The sequence below is a fragment of the Monopterus albus genome, unplaced genomic scaffold (assembly GCF_001952655.1).
Source record: "Monopterus albus unplaced genomic scaffold, M_albus_1.0 scaffold38.1, whole genome shotgun sequence".
Taxonomy (NCBI): Eukaryota; Metazoa; Chordata; class Actinopteri; order Synbranchiformes; family Synbranchidae; genus Monopterus; species Monopterus albus.
The window spans coordinates 170,524-181,772 of record NW_018127918.1 but is presented as its reverse complement, the minus strand read 5'-3'; the positions used below and the strand labels follow the sequence as shown (position 1 = coordinate 181,772).

Sequence of the window (11,249 nt, the reverse complement as noted above, 5' to 3'; positions counted from 1 at the left end):
CAAAGGTGACAAGAGACAACCGCAGTGGATGTACAAGAGCCTGCTGCACTGTTTTTTCTAAGTCTGGGTCTGGTGTTTGAGGAGTGGGGTGGGGGATTGGGAAGTTGCTTTAGGAAAACATCCGCCCCAGATGAGCACAACCCAGCCGGAGCCTGTTTGTCTGCGCAGTCACAGCCACAGCGGCCTGCCCCCTGGTGGAAAACATGCGCACAGCGAGCTGGAGCTCAGCTGGTCAACAGATTGAAACCAAGAAAAATATCTGGCCAGACTGTGCATCCAAGACTCTTCTCAGTTATTTAGTCCTTTTAAATCACTACAATGAATAAAAATAGATTTTTATCAGACAGTAAAAGAGGAATTGGCGAAATATTTTACAAATAAAAACATTTTACTTGAAAGATTGAGGGATTAACTAATTCATTAATCTGAATAACTGTAAACTTCATTTTTAAATGGAGCTAGATGGACAAATGCACAAATAACTGCAGCTGAGTTGGATGATTTTTAGCTCATGTTATTCAGCCAAACACCTCTCAAAGCATCGGAACATCATTTGAAATTCTAGTGGACAAAGATACCAAACATGTGAGGGTGAAATTTGGGAAGATGTGTATAAAATAATCCACGTGGTTTCAGGGGCTTTAACATAAAGGGGAAATATGAGAGGAAAACTGGATTTTAAGAGGGACTATTTCTATAATTTCTATTTAAATCATTCCACTTCACTAGAATTTTTCTATTTGCCAGCATGCCACAGTTTCCCCTTTCACTGTAAGTTTCACTGTAATATCAAAAAACTCATCTGGTTTGTTTAGTTCAAGAAACATTTTCCTTCCTTTTTTTTAAGAAACAAAACTAAAGAAGATGAAAACATGTTAAAAATAAATTAATTTAACTGTTTTTGAAAGTGTGACAATGAAAACAGACTCAGCCAGTGCAGCTGTGTCTACACTGTGAGTTTTATGTTTCCACGAGTCTCTTCCACTGCTGCTCTGATGTTTCCACAGCACCTACCTTTATCAGAGTGACTGATAAAGTGCTGTGGCTAGTTCCTCTTCGTGTCCATGAAGGAGCTGCACAAGCAGGGGGTGAAGAAAAGGGCAGCAGAGATTTTTAAACATCCCTGCCCACTCTGAAACCATCTGTTTCTGATGTACAGTTTGAGATCAGTTTCATCTCGTGGAAACCCCAGAACACATTACATTTCCACTCTGCACCCTTAACCTTTAAAGAATACATATTACTCTGCTGTTTATTAATACCCGGGCATTACTTATGCATTCATAGGTGTGACTATCTGTCTATAATTGCCCCCTTAGGTCTTCAGTCGTGTGCCATTTTGTAGCCTACTGTGATCATTGAGCCCCCTTTCACTGTTGGTAGCATATTAACTGGAGTCTCTGTGTAGTAGACTCCAGTAGTAGTTTTTAGTAGTAGTGTATGCATGTAAATACTGTGATTCTGAATCTGAACCCTCCTTTTATTTTATTTTGCACAACAAAATGCATTTGATCGTTGCACTACACTCACTACACCTGCAGGCTATATTTTAATATAACAATACATCATAGAAAATAACAACATTATTGTATTGTGTAGTTTTAGTTGTTATGTACCAACTGCCATACACTATAATACATGTTTTTATATGTAGGGTTTAGCCATCTTTAGAGTGTAGTATTTGTCCTGAAATTATTAGTTGTGTCTGCATAAATTTGTTTACATTAAAGATACACCATGGCAACAGGCAAAAGGTCAACGCAAGCATAATGTAATATACACCAGAGAGCATTAGATGGCGCCGTCCTACCTTTGCACCTGTAGCATGTTCCATCCATCCATCCAGTAACTATACTGCTTCTGAAGAGGGTTACAGGGGGCTGGAGCCAATCCCAGCTGACACTGGGCGAGAGGCGAGGTTCACCCTGGACAGGTCACCAGTCCATCACAGACCTGTAGCATATTGTTTTGCATTATTTTAATAATGATGCACAAAGCACAAAAACAGTCCAGGAGATGTTTCAATGTAGTAGAGGAGCAACAAAGTGAATCAGCTCGGCTGTGTGATACTTTCATTTTTCTGTTGTTTTTCTCAGTAAAATCATCTCCACACTCAGTTCTTTATCAGTGTCTTTCTCTAACAAATCAAACCACACCACTAACGCACAGGTGACTTGTCAGGTGACTATTCACACTGCAAATAAAGCAGCTAGTGTCTGCATCTGTGTTCAAATGCATTCACACAAATCACTATATATTGATTTGGGAGGTCAGGACTACATTGCAGAGAGTTACGTCAAGATTAATACAAGCATACTGAGTTTGGCAAAAAGAAGTTTGAGGTTGCGGTTTTGGTGACTACTGTTTGTATATTTGTAATTATTAAAGGAATAGTTTGACATTTGAGGAAGCACACATATTCACATAACATCAATATCACTGACTGTCCATGTAGTAAGAAGCCACAGCCAGCAGGCATTTATCTTAGCTTAGCATAACAGCTAGCCTGGCTCCGTCCGACTACCAGCACCTCTAAAACTCATGCTAGTCCTTGTTTGTTCAAACTGTGATGGCTGCACCCATGGCCACACCAGGCCAGCAGTGATGTAATTTCTACTCACAGTAACTTACACTATAATTTGACCTTTTCATTAATTCAGCTTTATATTCAGTTACTAGCAGCTGTCATATAATTTAACAATCAATACATGTTGTATTTTGGTTGATTAGCATTTTTTGGCATCATTTCTACATGTCAGCACTTATGTTCTGTTATCTTTTAGTTTCATTAATATAATTGTCTTTCTCTTGAGTTACTGTTCCGATGCTGCTGGGGGACACCTTGTTTAACCAGCTGGTGTACAGTATGAGATATCTGAGCTATTATGTAATGTGCTAATTATTGATATCTTTATGAGGACACAAGCAGAGAAGATCACACAGTCTTGACTGGGTGTTTTCATTATCTAGCCTGGGAGATATACAGTAATATGTCATTCACATGCATAAGCTGTTTTATAAGGCAGATGTGGGGGCCCTGAGACTGCTGCACCAGGCTTTTCACATCTCTCCCGAGCCATGGCTGTAAATTCACACAGTTTTTGAACAACAGTCTTTTCTTTGGCACTCATAGGAAAGTTTTCCAAGGAAGTGTCATGCCGGCTGGCTCCAGCTGGAGCCTGACTGGAATGTGCTGTTGCACATCCATCGCTTTCCACTTTCACTGCTAAACTGCCTGGTTTACTGGAATAATTGGTCTGACCCTCTGGGAGTCAGATATATGAGTCAGTGGTCAGGGAGAAAGAGAGAGAGAAGGGGGTGTAATGGGGGAAATATGAGTAGAAGAAGCAGAGATACCCCACACGCTACCTCCAGTTGCAGCTACTATGCAAAAACGCAAGCAGAGAGAATGTCTTCCTACATTAAAACAAACCTCCCATTTCCCCTTCCACATCTGTTTCTCATACTAGTGGCTGGATATAACCTGTAAAACAACAATGCCCATGACAGACACTCTGAGGGGGAAGCTACAGTCACAAAGATCTGGAATCAGCGCATTCAGCTGCTTGTCAGAAGCACATCCAGATTTTTATAGCAACTCATTTACAAATCTGACCTCCTTACAGGGGATGTTGTCATGGGACATTACAAAAAAAAGTGGGAGTGACGGAGATGGAGGTGGAGAAAGGGTGGCAGTCAGAGAGGAAGCAAAGAGAAAGTGAAGCTTGACAACTGAGAGGAAGGAGCAGATGCAGACAAGATGCAGATGAGAAGCTAAAGAAGAATGGGAGAGAGAAGAGAATACTTTGTGATAAAATAAGCATAAATGAAGGAGTGGCTGCTGCTGACCGAGTGGACAAAGTTCAGCTCCTTGCTCGTGAAGGAAACAATTGCAGTCAGACGAGACTGACGTGATGTGGCCAGCAACTGTCCTCCTGCTGCTGTTGCCTTGTTTGCTGTCCTCCGCAGTATGTACAATATGCCTATTGTAAAAGTTTGTATCTGTAGTCTCTGTCTTATACTCACATAATTATGGTATGAGGTTATATATAGGTGTAGGCTACATAAGATTTTAAAAGCCCTGAACTCAAAGTCTTAATTAAAAGTAATGAAGTATTATCATCAAATTGTACTTATAGTAGAAGTACTTGTTAAACTAGTACAACTTTTTTCTGGATATGGTATTTCAAATTATTTCTCAACGTTTTTCACTTTAACCTTGACATTCCTTAGTGTGGCTGTAATAATCCATTGTAGGTTTTAGAAGCTCACCATAGTATATGTGCTGAATTAAAGGTAATCTGCAAGCAACTATAATTAGAAACTGCAGATGTCAGTAAAGAGCAGCATCAAACTGAAACAAGCTACTTAGTAAACGTGCTTCAGTACAGTGTCTATGTCAATGCCACTCCATCCAAAGTACTACTGAATATCACCCAGACTGTTCCTCCTGCTTGTTATTCGTATTCAACAATGTAACAAAGCTTAAATAAATTTAATCAATTTTAAATTCTCATATTCTTTCATATAGAAGACTATATGAAATTTAGAGACATCCACAGCAGATGTTTAGTGCAAGTGCAAGTTCTGCACTGAAAACGTTACATGTTGTTAACATTTAAGTAGAACAAGGAGAATGTACTTAACGTATGAGAAGTAAAAGTACTTGTTGCAGAAAAATGGCCCTTGTGACGACTGTACTACTGTACATTAGATACTCATGCATTAATGCACGTCTTCTTAGCATTTTCCTGTTGAAGTTGGTTGAAGTGGAGCAAATTTTACTATTAAACTATTTTATGTAAAACTGAAACTTATAATTATTTTCATACCTGATCAATTCACTGACAATTTTCTCAATGAATTGACTGATTGTTCAATTTGTAAAAACTCAGACATTAGTGAGAAATGCTGTCACAGTTACCAAAAGCCCAAAGTGACACTTTTACAATGTCCAGACTTCAAAGTAGAAGATAAAGTAGCATAAATATGTATTTATGTGCAGTGCTTGAGTACTCTAGTTCCATTCCACCTCTGAAGTGTCACATTATTAATGACTTTTCCTTCATCTGTGCTCTTCCTGCTATGGCAAATCAAAATGAAAAGTGCAAATGCAGAGTGGTAGATATAATTTTCACTGTAGTTCTCTCTTTATCCCCAGGACACAGGAACCAGCATTAATATTAACCAATCAGAAACTGTCAACATGGACTTCTCTGATGCTCCTTTCAAAGGCCAGAAACCTCTCAGAGGGGTCAAAGGTCAGGACACATGCTCCATCCCATGTGACATTGCTGTCAAGCTGCTACGAGATGAGAAACATTCAGTCTGTGGTACAGTTTCTTTTATTGTTATCTCTATCATCATCACCTGTTGTTCAGATTGTGTGTGTGTTTATGTGTGCCTGGTGTCACTCACATACTGGATACCAAAACCTGTTTACACACTCACATGGTAGGAACCCATCTTTATTGTGGGTGACAACTTGGGTTAGGCAATTAGTGGTTATGCTTAAGGTTAGGTAAGTCTGGGTACGTCTCTAGGAAATGAATGTAAGTCAATGTTAAGTCTCTACAAGGAATGAGAACAAACATGTATGTGTAGGCCAGTTACAGCAGTCTCTGGTGGCGTTTGAACGTGGCACCCGGAAGCTGATCACGAATATGATGGAGGAGCAGCAGAGATCCCTGGACGTCCTCAGCAATCAGGTAAAGCAGAGTCTTTAGTTTCTCTGTTAGTAGCGTGTAATTTGCTGGCTTTACATACAGTACTGTCATATTTCCAGGTCACAGAGCTGATGACCAAAGTGCAGATGCTCAGCTATGACATTCAGAGAAGCAGTGCAGAGATGTACTCCATGAAATCTGTGCAGTCCCATGGTAACATGCACGCATACACATATGTTACAACACTCATTCAGCTTTCATCACTTTTAGGTGTGAATATCAGTTTACGAGTAGAAAATTTAACCAAGTACCGTCTTGAGGCAGTCATACTTTATGTGTGTTTCCATTTTATGCTGCTACATTTCCTCTAACACAGAATATATTAGTATCCCTAATGACAAAAGAGTGTGTTTGCTTTGATTAGGACGAGATTGCAGTGACATCAAGGACAGTCTTGTGTCAGTCGTTCCCAAGATCCCCAGTGGTATTTACATTGTCCACCCAGAGGACACTGACTCTATATTTGAGGTACAGGTATTTGACTCATCCAGCCGTTCACATGTCGTCACTCACTCCTGTCATGATTCAAAGTCAAATTTGTCCTGCAGGTTTTCTGTGAGATGGACTACATGGGAGGTGGATGGACGGTGATGCAGAGGAGGATGGACGGACTAACTGACTTCAAACGACCCTGGACTGATTATGCTGATGGATTTGGAAATCTTGCAGGTTGAGCATTGCAGGCATGTTTTCTGTTTCAAGTGTACAAGGCCAGGCGAAGATCGAGGCGCTAGGAACAATAATTAATACACCAGGTGTACTAGCAGACTGCTCACAAACAACTACTGGGCTAATGGTGAATGTGCCACCTTGGTCTTTTGCAGGATGAACATCAACACATACTGTTCATGCTATAAATCAGAACACTGGGTGTTCAGGGTTTATGCATCATTCTTTCCGAAATTGCTGAAACAATTGCCATGGGCAAAAATATCGGTGCTAAGAATGAATCAGTGAATCACATTCATTTCATTATAACAAACAAAACTGCCATAGAGCCCTAGCAAGGCTATGACATAAAAGTGGTGATGCTCATCAAGCAAACATTTATATGAAGTCCTGATTCTGATTTTGAGTTGGCTGCCGACAACACAAAAGCCTTGTTCTGTCTTGTCCAAAATGTGTGAAAAGCAGTGTGTAGGCATGTTCTTGATGCTTCATAAAGTGTTACTTGCTCATGTTTCTAGTTTCCCCATGTTTAAACTCATGCATGTTTGCTAAATATGAAGCCAGCAGCACAGTTAGTTTAGCACAGTATACAGACTGGAAACACAGGAAAACTGTAAACCTGGCTACATCCAAACATAAGAACCGTTTGCATTTTTTAATCTATATAAAATCCTACATGTAAGAAGATGTGATGTGGCTTTGCAGGATATTAAAGGCAGGACAATTTATTTCATGTCTGGACAAAACCTGTTCCCTTCCATTTCCAGTCTTCTGCTAAGCTAAGTGGCTGCTGGAAGTATAATGGACCACTCAAACTACTTCATTTAGCCATCTCACTTTGAACAAACTCTGCAGACAGATTATAGTTTGCACTGTGGTAAAGGCCCACTCCTTCCCTCTTTGTGTGTGCGTTTAGGAGAGCACTGGTTGGGCCTGAAGAAGGTGTTTCACATAGTAAACCAGAAAGATACTCGGTTCCAACTTCACATTGCTCTGGTCTCACAGGATGATGTCACCTCTTACGCATCATATGATGATTTCCACCTGGACACTGAAACCCAGTTCTTCAGTATACACCTGGGCAGATATGCAGGCAGTGCAGGTAACAGACTCTCAAAAAGTTAACCCTCAGAAATGTGCCTTTTCTTTCCACATATACAAATACAAACCTAACACCAGGACAGATGCCCTATATGTTCACATAGCACCCAACATTTGCACGTGTACGACTGATTTTCTCTGCATTTCTGTACAGGTGATGCCTTTCGTGGTTATGACCAGGAGCAGAACCAGGACACTGCTCCGTTCAGTGCCTCAGATGTGGACAATGATGGCTGCAATCCTTTCTGCTCCATTGGCAACCGCACGGTGGAGAGCTGCAGCACTCGGCACAACCAGACAGGATGGTGGTTCAACCAGTGCGGCCTGGCAAACCTCAACGGTTGTTCTGAGGATGCAGAACAGAACCAGGGCCAGAGGACGCACATCCTGTGGGACACCTGGAGACAGAACGGGATCCCTCACTCCATAAAATCTGTCACTATGAAGATCAGGAGGATTACAACCAATAACTGAAAGTTGGAAGTTAACTGAGAAGAGCACAGGGTCAGTACTGTAAAAGTTGCACTGCATCTTTGAACAACCTGATGTTTTAATAAAACAGGACATTTTATTTTCATAGTTTCATTGTAACAAATCACCTGTTATGAAAATATTCCATTTGTGACTTTGCTTTGACTGTTAAAAACATATATACCAAAAATTATAAACGCAATCTATTACTACAAAACAGACAAAATTCTGAAAAGCAGAAAAAATATACACCAAGTCACTTAAATCTGTAACGCAGCCTAAAATATTGTGATTGTGTAGTAGTCGCTGCAGAGGTGTTGAGTAGATTGTGCAGTTATTGTTTTTTTTAATGTACATTTCTGTTTTTTCTCGTGTCTGTTTGGTGTTGCTGACTATTATAACCAGTGTAATGGGAAATCTTGAATTAAACAAGTGTCTCAAGCTTCTGAGTTCAAGACCCTTCATGAGACATGCATGGGAAGTAGTACACTACAAGATTCTGTTATGTTTCGAGCAAACATAACAGACTTCAAGCAAACGTCAATATACCAAGCTGAAGATTCAGCGAGTCTAGTCTGTTTTACTGGGATGAAGCTCCCTAATGAGCTGGTTTCAATGTGACTGGTAGCAGAAAATAAAACAGATCCCTCTGGTTGACAACACCACTACAGACACAATCCACTAGGTGGAGCTATGTGATTCCCGTCATTGTCAAGTAGCAGGCAGAAAAAGCAGAATTTCCTTATGATGTAAATCCCATGACGCTTCGAACGCATGCTATTTGAAAAAGGCTCTTTTTTTGTCTCTAAATATTTTAGCCTGATTAAAATGTAAGCTTCAATAAATTCAAGTTGAATAAAGGTGCAGCACAGAGTGCTAAAGTATTAAAGGTAGGGTTGGCAAGTCCTTCCAGAAACATTTTTGTTATTTCCTCAATTTCTCTTTTCATCCCAATGGCAATGAATACATTAAATGCACTGACAACTAAAAGAAAAAAATCTGTCATCTGTGTTAGCAGTAGGGCTGAAAAAAGCGTGACCAATAATTTTACTCATGCCCAGCAAAACCAGTGGATGGCCTACCTGCCTTTGAACCTACCCCCTACTTTCACACACACTGCCCATGCACTCAGTGCCCAAGCCAAGAGTCTCTCACAACACACTGGAGTTGCAGGCAGACCTGTTTCCACTCTGTTTTACAGCTAAAGATAGCAAGCTATGGTAGAGAAGGTTTCCACAGCAGCTTTCGTTCACAAATGGAGAGCGTTGTTACAGGCCAGGTCTTATCTTTTAAGATATATACTGTAGCCTTATGGGTAATGTTGTTGTTGTTGCCAGAAGGTGCTACATACAGTATGAGAGCGAGAAGACAGCTGCACAAAACAGACTCCTTTTACATGTAGGTGGGGAAAATACCAGCAGTAGTCAGCTCTAGGTGTATAGATAGGATAGAAGGCCACATGTGTTCGTATTGCCAAGACAGAATAAAACCTATGTTTTGAATAGAGTTAGCTGGCCTCCCTCTTCATTTCACCCAGACCGAAAAGCCTGGACTTCTAAGGCTGGTTACCAGCTATGAGCCAGGGTTAAAGCAGTTTAGCCATGAACCAGAGGCCCCACCATTATGGTTTGGAGCCACAGACCTGGGTACGCAATACCATATTCAAGAAAGTTACAACTAAAAAAAAGCTGGATGCTGCAAGAAGTAAAACCAGAACTGAGTGAACAGCAGGGACTGAAATATGATGCCATGGTGGCCATATTTCTGCTGGACAGGTAATTACTGCTTTTGTTTTGTTTGGGAGACATTTGCTATTTTCCTGAAATCTGGGTGGGTGGGGTTTCTTCGAATGTCTGCTTTCAAAATTGAGCTTCCTCTTCTTGGTTTTTCCAGGATCGAAAACCCTACGTTTAATATGTGAGAACGTGTGAGAATTGTTTTTGTTAGAGTTGGTTTTAAATACTTGATTAGGTTATTAGGGTAGTTTAATCAACAAAATGTAAACTCTCCAAACTTATAAAGACATCTTTGTCTATAGCTAGTTCATTATGATTATTTTATATAGTAGTTCAGTTAGGATATTTAATTTGTTTATAATCATTCTAGAAATGAGTGTCTGTATAAGAACAAAATAAAACATGTCCAGGCACTAAATTATTTTTAAAAAGTGATGTCAGAACATTTTCATATTATTTGAAATGTTTTCAGTTTTAATAAAAAAAACAAACAAAATTCCAGATTAACCCTTGTGTTCTGTTAAGGATCTTAAACCAATGTCATAAGACAGAGAATTTTTTCACACAGTGTAACTCATTTTGAAAGTTCCATGTTTTGTAAGACAACTATTTAGCTAAATATGCAAAGTAACCAGCTTCAGAAAAATGTGGTAAAGTAAAAAGCACAACATTTCTCTCTGAAAATAGAAGGAAATATTAAAGTAATGTACAGTATAAGTACCTGAAAGCTGTACATAAAAGGTTAAATTCCAACAGTGTGTGTGTTCTCCAGAGACCAGGATGATCGTCTGTAGCTCCATTTCTGCATGAGATGAACATGAGTTTGTATGTGTGTGTTTTACTTCCACAAATTGTGGAGATAACACTTTTGGAGCTCTGACTCAATGTGTGGTCCAGTATCGTAAACGGTAAATAGTCTTATACTTATATAGCACCTTTCTACACACTGATGCAAACCTAAAGCGCTTTACACTACTTCCTATTGACCGATTTGCACACACAAGCACTCACACATTCACACACTGGTGATATCACCGGGAGCGACTAGTGGTTCAGTGTCTTGCTCAAAGACTCAACATGTGGAGTGAAGAAACTGAGAATCAAACGGCCAACCATCCAGATAGGAGACGACCCACTCTAGCTTCTAACCCACCGCCACACACACACACACACACACACACACACACACACACACAGAAGTTTGCAGGTGCTTACCCATTCAGTGCCCCCCAATAACAGCGTGTATGTATTAATCCACAGTGTTTACATCCAGTTTGTTCCGTTCTAAGCACGTAGTCCTAACAAAAACTCACACTGGTGACATTTATCAGAGTTTATCCTTCTTCCATCTACCATCCTCCCCATAAAATGTGACATTGTTATGCCATGAAACATCCAAAGTCACTAATCTTCAGCAATCAGGCCCTTAAAAGGCAATTTTCACTACCACCCTGCTTTATCAGATTTCTTAAAGTAAAGACATTCATGTGATATATTGTGTTTTTTGCTAAATTTATACTGAGACCAGAAAAAGTGATGAACTGGG

General features: G+C 40.0%; 1 protein-coding gene across 1 annotated transcript; it reads left to right on the top strand.

Moving 5' to 3' along the window:
• Positions 1-3,649: 3,649 nt before the first annotated feature.
• angptl5 (angiopoietin-like 5) lies at positions 3,650-8,892 on the top strand. Its single transcript, XM_020598478.1, has 8 exons — positions 3,650-3,968; positions 5,162-5,333; positions 5,605-5,708; positions 5,786-5,879; positions 6,091-6,194; positions 6,275-6,395; positions 7,312-7,497; positions 7,651-8,892. The coding sequence occupies exons 1-8, from the start codon at positions 3,915-3,917 to the stop codon at positions 7,968-7,970; spliced, it is 1,155 nt and encodes a 384-aa protein (XP_020454134.1). The 5' UTR covers positions 3,650-3,914; the 3' UTR covers positions 7,971-8,892.
• Positions 8,893-11,249: the final 2,357 nt, after the last annotated feature.

Coding starts and splice junctions, on each gene's coding strand:
- angptl5 (XM_020598478.1), top strand. CDS start 3,915: ATGTGGCCAGCAACTGTCCTCCTGCTGCTGTTGCCTTGTTTGCTGTCC. Junction 3,969..5,161: donor CTTGTTTGCTGTCCTCCGCA/GTATGTACAATA, acceptor CTTTATCCCCAG/GACACAGGAACCAGCATTAA. Junction 5,334..5,604: donor TGAGAAACATTCAGTCTGTG/GTACAGTTTCTT, acceptor ATGTATGTGTAG/GCCAGTTACAGCAGTCTCTG.